We start from the raw sequence: 15,264 nt of genomic DNA on the forward strand, positions 1-15,264 counted from the left end.
AAAACTTTCTATATGTAACTTTTGCACCTATCGCAAGATCTTGCTTTTCTTTTGTTGCTATCATTTCAAATTCAGTAAAAATACCTCTTCTCTACAAACATGGAATCAGGGATTTTCTTTCTTGGGTTTTGAATGGAGGCACATCTGACAAATTGCTTTCTAGTTGTCACACTGTTGCCCATTCACTGATAACAAGTCCTCATACCCAGATTGAATACCTGGCATTTCTCTTTATGCTCCATCTGCTTTTATTTTATAAACCTTTCCTTTCCAGCTTAATGGTTGCAGCAAGAGTTAAATGAAGAGGACAATTTTGAATGGGATTGCCTCAAATTTTATATAAAGTAGATACCTGAGCACTTGAAAATTTAGTAGGACTACTGATTAGTCTTCCTGAGTAAAAGTTATTTGTGTTTTTGTATCTGTATGTTGTAAGATTAGAAAATCTTCCTGTTCTTTTTGTAGATGGCTGCAGAAAACCAAATCTTAAGAATAAATCAACATAAAGGAAAAACTGATATGAACTTCAGAAATAATAACTTAGAAGGAGTAATAACAACAGAGCCAATACAAGCCAGTACTGAAAAAACCTCATTCCCCAACAAGAAGAATCTAAACCGAAGATTATGGCATATGCAGAATTACCAATAGAAAGACAAAGAGTGCTAGATAGAAAGTAGTCCCCTCAAAAGTCTAGGTACCTATAATGAAAGATGTGAATAAGATGTTTGTAAAGATTAAAATAACTTTTATCAAACAGACAAGTCTGCTTGCCTACCATATGGTAATGATGGCTACAGAAGAACTGATATCAAAATTAGAAAACTAAAAGCAAAATCATATTCAATCCCCAAATGAAAGATTAGACTGGAGACCAAGATAAAGACATTAAGATCAGATATGAGTGAGAACCCCTTTGGTCTAATGGTAAGACACCAGGATAGAAATCAGGAGACTATGAGTTTGAGTTTCATCCTACATATGAAAACTAGCTGGGTAACTTTGGGTCAATCCCTCTCACATCCCAGTCCACCTCACAGGATTGTTGTGGAGAAAATAGAAGGAAAGTATATTTTCTGCCTTGAATTATTTATAAATATAATAACGGCAGGATAAAAATTAATTAAATAAGAGTAATTAAAAGAACATAAAAGATCAAGGATCAAGACAGGCCTAATAATACTTGCTTAGCAACAAAACATTGAAGAAGTTTTGAAAATCATAAAGCAATAAATAAAAGCAATAGTGGGGTAAATTGAATGCTATGAGGCATGAATCATCCAATTTAAGCGAAACCAGCTGCCTCTATCTTACCAGAAGCAATTTCTACTAAAGTATAAATGGCAATAGAAATTCTGAAAATGGAAAACCAAATTAAAAGGAAATAATCCATTTTTTGGAAACATTTATGGGCAACTCAAAAAAATGCTGGATCAAGATAAAAAATTTGAAGACGAATTTAATAAAAATCAAATGGAAGAAGTAATAATAGTGGAAATGGTTACAAATTGAATGAAAGGGATTAAAAACTGGACATCTCTTGAAAATGATCAATTATATGCCTTTTGGCTCAAATTTCTAACTTACATCCAGTTATATTGAACAACTTAATGATGTATCGTATAAAGGAGACACCAACAACTAGCGAAATTTAGCTGATTCAAAAAGACCGAGTGAAAGGGATGACACCAGGAAACTATAATCCGATAACATACTTGCCTATAATATTTAAATTACTCACAAGCATAAGCATCATAATGGACAACATCCAAGATTATTTGGGGGGTGGGGGGGAATAAGTTTTTCTAGTAGAACAGAAAGGAAATAAAAGGAAAAGCAGAGATACAAAAGATCAACTTCTGCCAGATAAAATAGTTTTGGGGAATTGCAATAGCCAAAAAACAATTTACATATGGTCTGGATTGATTATGAAAAGGTGTTACCTCTTAAGCTCTTTCAGGCTAAGACATTAGCCCAATTTTCTTATGGGACTCTCTCACAGTCTTATTGGACTGTGGACCTTGGTCTATGGCAAAAATTGTGTGGGGAGAAACTGAAAAAATATACTTTAAATGTAGTATTGGAATTATGGAACTGTCTTCCTTGTAAAATATTTTGGTATGTAATCAATTTTTGTTTTATGTTTGTTCACTTATGCACATGCAAGGGAAACAATGCTACAGTACCAAAATATTGTACTGGATAGTACTTTTTTGTGTAAATAGAAGAGTTTTTAATTGGTTATACAGCTAAAGAATATACTGACATTTATTTTCCTTTTTCAGTATTTTTTGTTTTTTGCTTTGAACTCCTGTGGGGGGAAGAGGTGGAGGAAGAAGAAGGTTGTGTGGAACTGTGTTACTTGTGGAACTGTTGCAACACCTGCCTACCTGATTGCAGGAAAACAGGTTCAATTGCAGTAATAAATAATGGCATTGAAATGTTATACTATTATGTATATTAGGCCTCTGCAAACAAACAAACAAAAAATTAGCCACTGCTATCACTCTATTAGCCAGGCTGGAGAAATCCTCACCTCTCCTGGTGATGTACCATGGCTTCAGATATTTCACCATCTTTATTCCCCTGGTTCTTGTTGTCTAAAGTTTTGCTATCCTCTTCCATGGCATGCTGAAAAAAGAGGTCATTTGGAACAATGTTTGCTTTCTTTGGAATTCCCACGGAACTAAAATTGCTCTCACTGTCCTTCTGGCTCTCAATGGCTGAATCCACTTCTTCTCTCTCAGCCAAAATATCATCAATGTTCGTCTCATGGTAGCATCTCAAGGGGACAGTGTCCAGATCAGTCTCTGAATACTTCACTGTTCTGCGGATTATTCCAGTTTCACAGTTTTCAAACTTTGTATTACCTGGTGGAGTCATCTCAATTTCTACTTCTACATGACATAGGCTGTGTTCTGGCCTTATCTGATCTGGTTTTTGTTGCACTGAGAGTTTGGATTTCTCAGGTAGCTGAGGTGAAGGATCAAGTGCATTCTGAGATGGCATTCCTGTAATTCAGAGATTACATATTACAAACAAAATGTACTTATGGTTCCTAAGTGATTCTGGCTCTTTATGTGATTCTGGCTCTTTACATTTGCTCAATACATCTATATCAGACATGTCAAACTCAAGGCCCACAGGCCAGATCTGGCCTGTTAGATCTGGCCTGCAGGGCTGCCCTGGAAAAAGTGAGGGTCTGGCTCCTGCTGCCTCGGTACTGGCCCAACCTGGCCTGGCCTCGCGCTCCCCCTGGGTACCTGCACAAAGACAGCGAGTGTGCAGGGGCTGGCATCCCCAGCGAAAGAGAAGTACTCAGAACATGGTCAGCCTGGGCAAGATGGTCACTGGGGATGATAGCCCCCTTGCACTCACCCAGGGAAACCTTCTAGCTGGCTAGGCTGGGGTGGGCCAGTCCCTTGCTGTCTCCAAGGCAGCTCTGCAAGGCAGAAGTAAGGCTGACCGCATTCCAGACCAGGTGGCCACCACCATGTAGTTGTTGTAGATCAGCGCCTAGAGCCCCAGCAGCAGTGTCGCAACCACCACCAGTGCCTCCCCACCTCCACGACCCTGCAGCCCTTGATGGCCCCCGCCTAGCCTACCACCCCACATGGGAAAGCCATGGCCACTTTCTCGGGGGTGGAGGAGGCAGGGAGAGAGGGAGAGAGGAAGGAAGGGGGAGGGAGATTGGAATAAGAGGCAGGGAGGGTCTGAGGAAAGTCCTGCCTTAGCACTTGACTGCCAGCAACCCTGCTGTCCTCTTGCCATCCCCTTGACCTCCCCCTTCCTGGCCTCTCCTGATAGTCACCCATTATATCTCTGAGGATGCTTTTCTTTAAAAAGCTGTGTCTCCTTGCATGGAGAGGGAGTAAGCTTCCCTCTCACTCATGCACTTTGCCCTCCTGCAACCACCATGAACAACCTGACCAAGGAGAGTGAGCACAGCAACTGCGGCCTCGAAGAGGGAGATAAGCATGGCTGGGCACCAACTTGGGGAAGCGGAGCTGGGCTGGATTGCAGGCTTCTAGTTCCCTGGGAGCTTGAGGGCCAGGCCTATGTGGTTGTCCTCTGGCAGCCCATGCCACAATCCAGGGATCCTCCACATGGCCTGAGAGGGACGTCGAGACTCCTCTGGTGGACAAGGCTTCGGGGCTCACCCTGGTCTCACCTTCACTGAAGACCTCCTGATTCCTCTCTCCCAGCCTTGCCTGGTCCCCCACAGGAAGTAGAGGATGACACTGTTGTGTGAGAAAGCATGGATGAGAAAGCTTGCAGGAAACCGTTTCCTCTGAGTCCAACTTCTGCCTTGACAAATCTCTGGAGAGGAGGAAGGGGTGGCGAGGGAGCTGCATGAGGGAAGGCTGCTTCAACAAGCCAGCATCCTTACCATGCACAATTGGAAATGGGGGTTCCTTTTTGAGAAGGGCCAGCCTCTGTTGCTCTCCTGCTTCCTCCTCTTGCTCTCCAGAGATCTGTCAAGGCAGAAATTGGACTTGGAGGAGACTTGCTTCCTGCAAACTTTCTCCGCCGAGCTTCCACATACAGCAGCATCGTCCTCCAGCTCCTGTTTTGCTGGGAGGTGGCACCGGACAGGGAAATGCAGTGATGAATGTCTCCTTTGGCATGCACACCACACACACACACCATTCCAAGCTTGGAGATTTTTATCCACATCTGAGTTTGAAAACTGCCAATCATGCCTGGGCTTGGGAAAAAGGCCCTCTCCTTCTTCTGTGGATAAAAGTTCCCAAACATAGAATGTGGTGTGTGTGTGTGTGTGTGTGTGTGCCTGCCTGGGCAGTTGTGGGGGGGGGAGGAGCTTATAGGGCACCACATTGTCCCTATGTCAAGTTAGCCAGTGCAACTTGTTCCATCCTGACCCAGCCATCCCAAATCAGCCCCACCCAATGAGCAGCATTGAGCTGGCCATTCCCAGCCAGCCAGAAACACCCAGCTAGTTGCAGCAATCCAGCTGTGACCACCCAGCCATGCCCACCTGGCATCATACTCTTACATATGGTGGCCCTTTGAGGGCAACCACAATACTGATGTGGCCCTCAATGAAATGGAGTTTGATAGCCCTGACCTATATCAACACTAAATGTCTATGGAGATTCTAAATCATTCAGGTCCTGGTTGCTCCAAAGGTCCTTTTTCAAGAAGCAACTGGACTTTCTGGTTTTTCTTTGAAGACATTTTGTTTCTCATCCAAGAAGCTTCTTCAGTTCTGACTGGATGGTGGGGAATGGAAGGATTTATACTCTTGCAGACAGCTGATCATTTGCATTCTTTCAGGAAGTCGTTAAGGCCACCTGGAAGTTATCTGTCTCATCAGGGTCACCTGAGTGGTGCAAACTGATGTGGAGTTTTCTTGGAACTGTTGAAAGGACTATGTTGTAGACTGGAGAAAGATGAAGTCCTATCCCCAACGTACAGATCTGCACATGGCTCACTGCATTGTACTGCATGTTGCTCAGTTTCTCTCTGGGTTTTTTATCCTTGGGGTGGACAAGCTTCTGCCTTAGTGTATTGTCAGGTTTGAAGTGTGCACATATGTTGTGTTGGCTCAAGATCCTCCTGAGCTTTTCTGAATTCCTGCAATGTATGGAATGACAACATTGCTTCATTTAATTGTTCTCTTAATTGTCTCTTATGAAGGAGCCCCTGTTGGGTCTTTTTTGAGATTTGATGAAGGCCCACTAGGAATAGCCACATGTTCTGAGGGCTTCCTTGATGTGTTTTAGTTTTTTCTTTTTCTTTCCCCTCTTTGCTGGTAGGCTGGCCTTCAGCTTGGGTTCCATTTTGTGCTCCAGTGGGTGGTAGGAATCAAAATGTAAATATTGATTTGTGTGGGGTTTTTCTATAAACTTCAATGTTAAGGCTTCTGTCTTCCTTAATATGTATTGCACAGTCCAGGAAGGCTAGACTAATTTCCTTAACATCTTCCCATGAAAATTTGATGTATCTGTGCACATAGCTGAGATGTTTGGTAAATGCTTCAAATTCCTGTGTTTTGATCTTGACCCAAGTATTGTCCACATACCTATACCAGTGGGGGGGGGTGGAATTCCTGTGAACTAATCTAGGGTTTTGGTTTCTACCTCTTCCATGTAGAGATTGGCCATGGTGAGGGGACACAGGTGAACACATGGCACAGCCATGTTTTCTGTAGAAACCTTCATTGTACACTGCTCAAAAAAATAAAGGGAACACAAAAATAAGACATCCTAGACCTCAATGAATGAAATATTCCTACTAAATACTTTGTTCATTACATAGTTGAATGTGCTGACAACAAAATCACACAACAATTATCAATGGAAATCAAATTTAGCAAACCATGGAGGTCTGGATTTGGAGTTATACTCAAAATTAAAGTGGAAAAAAACACTACAGGCTGATCCAACTTTGATGTAATGTCCTTAAAACAAGTCAAAAGGAGGCTCAGTAGTGTGGCCTCCATGTGCCTGTATGACCTCCCTACAACGCCTGGGCATGCTCCTGATGAGGTGGCAGATGGTCTCCTGAGGGTTCTCCTCCCACACCTGGACTAAAGCATCCCCCAACTCCTGGACAGTCTGTGGTGCAACGTGGCATTGGTGGGATGGAGCGAGACATGATGTCCCAGATGTGCTCAATTGGATTCATGTCTGGGGAATGGGCGGGCCAGTCCATAGCATCAATGCCTTCATCTTGCAGGAACTGCTGACACACTCCAGCCACATGAGGTCTAGCATTGTCATGCATTAGGAGGAACCCAGGGCCAACCGCACCAGCATATGGTCTCACAAGGGGTCTGAGGATCTCATCTTGGTACCTAATGGCAGTCAGGCTACCTCTGGCAAGCACATGGAGGGCTGTGCAGCCCCCTAAAGAAATGCCACCCCACACCATTACTGACCCACTGCCAAACTGGTCATGCTGGAGGATGTTGCAGGCAGCAGAATGTTCTCCATGGCATCTCCTGACCCTGTCATGTCTGTCACATGTGCTCAGTGTGAACCTGCTTTCATCTGTGAAGAGCACCAGTGGTGAATTTGCCAATCTTGGTGTTCTCTGGCAAATGCCAAATGTCCTGCTTACAGCCCAACACCCACCTGTGGACATCGGGCCCTCATACCACCCTCATGGAGTCTGTTTCTGACCGTTTGAGCAGCCACATGCACATTTGTGGCCCGCTGGAGGTCATTTTGCAGGGCTCTAGCAGTGCTCCTCCTGTCCCTCCTTGCACAAAGGTGGAGGTAGCGGTCCTGATGCTGGGTTGTTGCCCTCCTACGGCCTCCTCCAGGTCTCCTGATGTACTGGCCTGTCTCCTCGTAGTGCCTCCATTCTCTGGACACTACACTGCAAACCTTCTTGCCACAGCTCGCATTGATGTGGCATCCTGGATGAGCTGCACTACCTGAGCCACTTGTGTGGGTTGTAGACTCCGTCTCATGCTACCACTAGAGTGAAAGCACCGCCAGCATTCAAAAGTGACCAAACCATCAGCCAGAAAGCAAAGGAACTGAGAAGTGGTCTGTGGTCACCACCTGCAGAACCACTCCTTTATTGGGGATGTCTTGCTAACTGCCTATGCTTTCCACCTGTTGTCTATTCCATTTGCACAACAGCATGTGAAATTGATTGTCAATCAGTGTAGCTACATAAGTGGACAGTTTGATTTCACAGAAGTGTGATTGACTTAGAGTTACATTGTGTTGTTTAAGTGTTCCCTTTATGTTTTTGAGCAGTGTATTTAAAATAGGTCATGGTCAAGCAGAGATCCAGCATAGCACATATGTGTTCTGGGCTGAAGTTGGTTCTGTCACCTACAGTGCTGTCTTGTAGCTACCATTTTTTCACTAACCATGACAGCTTTTGTTGTTAGAATGCAGGTGAAGAGGGAAGTCACATCATAGGAAACCATAGTCTTATCTGAGTCCAGTTTTAGTTTCCAAACCTTGCTGGTGAAGTCCTGTGAATTATTTATGTGATGGGTAGTGTTGCTAACTAGAGGAGCTAATAAAGTGGTTAGATGGTTTCCAATGTTGTAGGTAACAATTGGCCTGAGTGGAGTTCCCTCTTTGTAAATTTTGGGGTGGCCTCCCCAGGGTAAAGAAATAACCCCTGGCACAACATAGGAGAAAAAAACCTATCAGGACTAGATTCAGCAGTTCATGTGCATTTAAAAAACAAAGGCTACTCTTTTGAAAACAGCAAAATTCACATTTGGGACAAAGAGGACCGCTGGTTTGAAAATGGGGTCAAAGAGGCCATCTATGTCAAAACTGAACAGCCCTTTCTCAACAGAGGGGGAGGGATACAACATGATCTATCTCCAGTCTACAGCACAATCTTTTTAACAGTTCCAAGAAGGCTCCACATCAGTTTGTACCACTCAGGTGACCCTGATGAGACAGATAAACTTCTGGGCTGCCTTAATGACTCCCTGAAAGGGGTTGGAAATGATCAGCTGTCTGCAAGGAGTATAAATCCTTCCATTCCCCACCATCCAGTCAGAACTGAAGAAGCTTCTTGGATGAGAAGCAAAATGTCTTCAAAGGAAAACCAGAAAGTCCAGTTGCCTCTTGAAAAAGCACCTTTGGGATATATCAACACTATTTATCTCAAACATTGTCCTAGTTATTAATGTTTAATGTTAGGTTTATAACTTTATTTAATGGTGCTTATTTATAATATAGGTAGTTAAAAGGTATCAGACAATTCCCAACGTCATTTACTTATTTATATTATTTTTGAGCCACCTATTTCACAGCAGTGATACTGGGCAATGAATAAAGATTAAATCCACCATCATATATAATCCATGATACAAGACCTAAACCAAAAACCTGCACCAGCAGAGCTCATTTTACTTTCTGCCCCAAATGCCTAGGGAAACAGCTTGGTCTTCAAAACCTTACCAAAGTTGGACCTATCTGGATCACTGGATGGATGCTGTTCCAGAGGCAGGAAGGTACAAATCCAGGGTACAACAAGATGGCATTGTTTGGTGGAAGGTGCCTGGAGCCTGCTCTCCCTACTAAACATAGTGGGCTGGACATATTGTTCTATTACCAACCACTCTCCTTTTCATGCCTTTGATTAATTCTAACTATTTTTTCCATATTTTCTTTTCACAGAATAATAACAGCAAAAGAATAGTTGCACAATGCATTTGGATTGTAATGCTAGGAGCACACCGCCAATAGAAAATCCTTAGAAATAATTCCACTGTACTTTGCAAGAAAAGTAAACATTAATGATGAATATTATTTCACAACTAAACTAATTCATGAATACAGTAAATCTTCTGAGAACCAAAATATACCCCTCTACCACTTTGTATAGTAAGATCAACTATCCTCCTTCCTACAGCATCTCCCTTACTGCATGTTCAGCATCTATTTGCAAGAAGAGTTCCAGTTTTATATTTGTAAAATCAGGCAGTGAATTTAGTCATAGTATTCCTCATATTGCAAGGATTATTTCAGGAGAATGAAACCCAAATTTCAAACTGAAAATGTAATGAAGTCTGAAGTCTGATATTTCAACAAGAAGTAGAGGTTGTATCAATTGCTCCTCTGAGACATAGCAAGGGTTAGGGTTAGTTCCATACGAGAAACAGCTATACAACACATACTGTGAAAATATGTCCAGACGTTCTACTTCTTAGGCTCTTATATTGGTCTTCCTTGAGAGAGATTTAGCTGAAATTATCCATTTTAATAAGCTGCTGCTTCTAACTGCATTATTCAAATATATTGAAATTAAATAACATAATTTAAGTAGATATTAGCTTTGACTGGATGATGTCACATCTAGCATTCTTTATTCAACATGGAGCTTGAACACATTCAATAGAAGCTTCATCTCTGGATCTCAAGTAAAAAAGTAAGTATTACTATTCAACTGCAGCTGCAACCAAGAACTGAATGAAGACTCTTTTCAAAAAGTTTTAGTATAGCTAAATACCTTATTTTTTTACCCATGCCTCTGATTTTGGGGGGATTTTTGCTATGAATTTCAGGTTAGTATTCAGCAAAAGAGTGACTGTTCTTTATTGTTAGTATGTTATGTAAAACAGTGTTTTCTATTTTGCATTTTCAACATAAGAGGCATTCTACAATACTTACATTTATCTATAGCAAACATAAGCTCAGAATATCATTTCAAGGTGATGAATCATAAAGAAATGTTTGTCATAATGCAGTTACAAGTCACACCAAACCAAAGGAAGCAAGTGGGTTACCTGTCTTAGGAGATTCCATTGAGCCATAGAAAAATTCCCATTTGGCCTTGGCAACACGCTGGGCGTGGGCAGAGCTTTCATGTGAATATCCCCACAAGCTTCCCTGTAAAAAAAGACAAAGACTCTCATTTAGGAGGATCCCTAGATGTGAAATGTCCATTGTCCAGCTTTACATAACGTTTTGGCAAGAAAACGTTTGGTCTTACTAAGTACCTGGTATTGTGGTTCCTTGCTCTGTGGGTGTCTTCGATAGCACAAAAGATCATTAGACAGATTGCTCATCTCACCAATGAGGGAACTGGGAGGGCAACTGGCACCAGGAGAAAGTGGGGTTCCATTACCCCAACTCAAAGAGGGCTGTGCATTTAAAAGAAATCTGTTTCCAGCAAGAAGAGGATCTGAAGCAGATATCTCTGGTTTTGGTTTAAACCCAAGATGTTCCTGCTTACTACTGAGAACCACTGAGTCCTGTTCATCTGTAATAGCCGAAGAGGATGTGCCTGTCTGTACGTTGAAGCTCATTCTGTTATCCAAAATTACAGGATTCAGGGAAGCTGTGACTTTGTGCTGTAAGGAATACTGTGTCTGAACATTTGTCTTTTGGCTTCTTTGCTTATTGGACTCAAAATGAAAATCGTCTTCAGATTCCAAACTTCTGCTCAAACCATTTTCTTTTCTGGATTCTATCAATGGGAAGCCATTTAAAGTTTTCACATTAGCCTTCTCAATAAAGCGAAAAGTCACCACAGAACTTTGACCACCAGTGACTGGGACTACCAGGGGGACTTGATTGCCTGAGGGACACGAGGAACTTCTCAATGGAGTACATGGAGCTGTTACTCTTCCTGAGATGGGACAGTTGCTACTTTCAAAGTTATTCATCTTTATTATCTTCTGGATTAGGGAGCCAGTACTGTTATATATGCCAAGCTGAGATCGCAGGGGTTCAGAAGTCAGTCCCTTGTGGAGGAAATGAACCTTGCCAGCATTGGGTGAGAGATTGTGATTAGGATTAAAAGAAACAGGTATCACATTCTTGGAAGGAGGTGGTGTCTTCTCCACTGCTTGAACATAGTGTTGGCATGACATAGCATGGTTGGGATGGCCCATAACTGCTCCATTCTGGGCCATTTTGGAAGAATGAGTTGGAGCAAAAAGGGAAAAGAATCAGGAACAGAAGCTACTTTTCAAATGTCAAGTTGGTAAATCTAAGAAAAGTAGCAGCATCACATGGCCCTGAAACAGACAAAGAAAGAGCAAATCTCATAAACATTTTGGTACAAGACACACCAAACCAAAGGAAGCAGGTCATACCCCATATCATACTAGAAACAAGAGCAGAAAACGTGATATTTGATATTCATTTCAACACAGGATTTTATTGGGGGACCCCCCTCCTTTTATCTTATTTTTTTTCTTACTAATAGCCCAAAATTATAGAAATATTGAAATGGAAGAGATTGTTTACACCAGGGGTCTCCAACCTTGGCAATTTGAAGACTTGTGGACTTCAACTCCCAGAATTCCTCAGCCAGCTTTGCTGGCTGAGGAATTCTGGGAATTGAAGTCCACAAGTCTTCAAGTTGCCAAGGTTGGAGACCTCTGGTTTACACCATCAAGCTCAACCCATGGCTAATGTAGGAATCCAAATTAAAAAACCCTAGACAGACATCTGTGTAGTTTCTATTTGAATATATCCAATGAATACATTTGTTCACTCTCTGGATAACCATTTCCATATATTATTTTATAGCCAATGCTCTGGAACTAGAGAAAGCAGGGCTTGATTTTCTCTTTGATATTCTTGCAGGTATCTGAACAATACAAATTAGGTGTAATCTGTCCATAACAGAATAAAATGGTATAATTACTTCCTGTGATTAGAAATTAGACTTCTGTTGTAGTCTAACAGTTCGTTTCACTTCATTTTTTGCAACCATACAACACTACTGGCTCTTATTCGGTTTGTAACAAACTGCTGTTCCTAGATCATTTTGCAGGTGTTATTACCCAACCAGAATTCACCTACCAATAAATTTGGTTTCCTGACTGAAAAATTTATCTTTGTTAAAGTTGATCTTGCTACCATTTTCCAACATATTATTTGACTTTACAACATATTATTATACTTTAGAGAAGCTAAAGTATCCCACACGATTTTGGGCCATTTCCACATCTGATAAGTATTGCCTCTACCTAGGTAACAAGGGCATTGTTTATATTACAGGATTGAAATGTAGGGGAATATGACTAATACTTGTTTCCAATTTAATGAGGAACCATTGATCACTGTTCTGAATCATTTCAGGAACAACTATATATCAACCTAATTGTCATACCATCCTACTCATAATCAGCATATGTTGGCTAAGTACAATTAAGTTTTGGCTCTATGTATATGCTTTTTTAAAGGAAGGATGAAAAAGGGGGAATATTGCTTGTAACTGAGTTTTCACAGTGAAGCATTAACAGTTTCTCTCAAGGACAGGGAAATTAGATATAGCATGCTAGGATAACCACAGAGAATGTTGAGATAATATTTCCCACAATAAGAATGTATGGGGAAAAAAAGAGAAATTTCCATCAAAGATTAAAAAATAATCATAGAGCTTTTAAAAATTAATAGAATGTAGAATCTCTATAGTGAAAATCCAATTGTAAATGTAAATCAAATCAGATTGCTTTAACTATCCAGGAAATTGCTATGAACTTCTATATAGAGAAAACATGCAGCGTTTTCGGAGGACTCTGTTGGTCATCTGACTTCACACTCCAGGATGTCTGGCTTGCAGTCAGTCATCACACCATTGTGGTTATTAGGGACATTAAGATCTTGTATAATTCTTCTTGCCACATTTTAATTTCTTCTGTTTTACTTTTTTGTCCTTTATGCCCTAGTCTTTCCCATTCTATTGTTTTCCTCTATTTGTATTGTTCATTTAAGAAAGCCTTATCTCTCCTTGCTATTCTCTGGAAATCTGCATTCATTTGGGTATATCTTTGCTTTTTTCCTTTACCTTTTGCTTTCCTTCTTTCTTCAGCTATTTATAAGGCCTCATGAGACAGCCACTTTGCTTTCTTTCATTTATTTTTCTTTGGGATGGTTTTAGTTGCTGTGTCCCATACAATGTTATGAATCCATAGCTCTTTAGGCACTCTGTCTAGATCTAATCTCTTAAATCTAGTCATTGCCTCCATTGTATATTGATACTGCTTTTTCTTCAATTTAAGTCTGACTTTTGCAATAAGAAGCTCATGATCTGAGCTATAGTCAGCTCTAAGTCTTGTTTTTAATGATTATATAGAGCAGGAGTGTCAAACTGGATTTTGTCAAGGGCCAGATCAGCATTGTAGTTCTCCTCCATGGGTCAGTTGGAGGGGGAGAGAGGTGGACGGACACTTCCTGCAGCACTCTGCTGGCCAAAATGGGGTGAAGGGGGCTCACATGGCTCTCCTGTGCTGTCCTTGGCCTGCATGACCTCCTGCAGCACCCTGCTGGCCAAAATGAGACACAAAAGGCCACACGAGCACCCCCCACCACATCTCATTTTCAGCCTGGACAGCCTCCTGCATCACCCTGCCAACCAAAATGGGGCACAGGGGCCTCACTTTCCCCCTGCCCCCATTTTGGCTGCCAGAGGCTCCGTGGGCCTGTCCTTTGCTATTTCCAGGCTGGCACTATGGGCCAGATTTAAATACTCCATGGGCTGGATCCAGCCCATGGGCCTTAATTTTGACACCCTTGATATAGAGTTTCTCCACATTTGGCTGCAAAGTACATCATCAATCTGATTTCAGTACTGACCATCTGGTGATGTCCATGTTGCCTCTTGGATTGTTGGAGAAGGGTGTTTGCTATGACTGGCATCAGAGGTGGGATTCAATTTTTTTTACTACCAGTCCTGTGGGCATGGCTTGGTGGGCATGGCAGGGGAAGGATACTGTTAGGGATATACACCCTAGCAGAACATGCAACGGTAGTCAGTCAGGCAGGCAGATATGTGAGATAAACGTTGTTGTAGTTTACACTCAGTAAAACAGATACAATGTGCTAGTTAAATAGTTTATTCCAGTAAGATTGTTAGCATAGTCAAACAGTCCATATATCATACACTAAGTTCAGTCCGTCCGGGATTATTCATTAGCAAAGTCCAGTGTCGAAAAAGAGGTCAGGAAACTTACAAATAATCAGTCCAGTAATATATCTCTTTTGCAGTAGAGATATGAAGAAAATCAAACCTCTTTTCTTCGTTCAGCAATAGCAGGAAAACACGCAGTTATCACCATCAATCCATCATTGTCAGCAATCCAGTAAAAGCCAACAAACAGTGAGCTCTCTTGCTCCCTCTTATGGTGATTTTACAACCGCACCCAAAATACATGGTCTGCATTTAAAGTGATACACACAATCATAGTCTATATATATTATTTTACCCAAACTAAGTTAGGTAACCATGTTATCCCTAACATTTGCTATAAAACCTCCAGTCAGAAGTGGTATTTTCTGGTTCTCCGAACTACTCAAAAGTTCCACTACTGGTTCTCCAGAACTGGTCAGAACCTGCTGAATACCACCTCTGACCAGCATGTTCTCTTGACAAAACTCTGTTAGCCTTTGCCTTGCTTCATTTTGTACTCCAAGGCCAAGCTTTCCTGTTATTCCAGTTATCTCTTGACTTCCTAACGTAGCGTTCGAATCCTCTATGATTGAAACGGACATCTTTCTTTGGTATTTGTCTTCAATCAGAATAGAGCTGGAATGGCCTTGGAGGTCTTCTAGTCCAACTCCCTGCACAAGTAGGAGACCCTATAACTTTTCAGATAGATGACTGTCTAGTCTTTGCTTAAAAACCTCTAGTGAGGAACTACCTACAACTTCTGAGGGCAAGCTGTTCCACTGATTAAGCTGTTCCACTCATTGTTAGGAATTTTATTCTTGATTCAAGGTTGTTTCTCTCCTTCATTAGTTTCCATCCATTGTTTTTTGTCTTGCCTTTTGATGCTTTGAAAAATAAGTTGACCCTCTC

General features: G+C 41.6%; 1 protein-coding gene across 2 annotated transcripts in view; it reads right to left on the reverse strand.

The window, feature by feature from the left end:
- LOC113415361 (PH and SEC7 domain-containing protein 1) overlaps positions 1-15,264 on the reverse strand; it is a 120,738-nt gene that overhangs the window by 80,608 nt on the left and 24,866 nt on the right. For both annotated transcript variants that reach the window (XM_087963981.1, XM_026672719.2), the window contains exons 3-5: positions 10,451-11,473; positions 10,238-10,340; positions 2,537-3,011 (exon numbers count right to left, since the gene is read on the reverse strand). In XM_087963981.1, coding sequence (XP_087820107.1) covers positions 2,537-3,011; positions 10,238-10,340; positions 10,451-11,368 — 1,496 coding nt within the window. In that variant the 5' untranslated portion in view covers positions 11,369-11,473. The remainder of the gene's footprint in view (positions 1-2,536; positions 3,012-10,237; positions 10,341-10,450; positions 11,474-15,264) is intronic.

The sequence above is a fragment of the Notechis scutatus genome, chromosome 4 (genome assembly GCF_049901735.1).
Source record: "Notechis scutatus isolate UNSWTSFEM ecotype Mainland chromosome 4, rNotScu1.2, whole genome shotgun sequence".
Classification (NCBI taxonomy): domain Eukaryota; kingdom Metazoa; phylum Chordata; class Lepidosauria; order Squamata; family Elapidae; genus Notechis; species Notechis scutatus.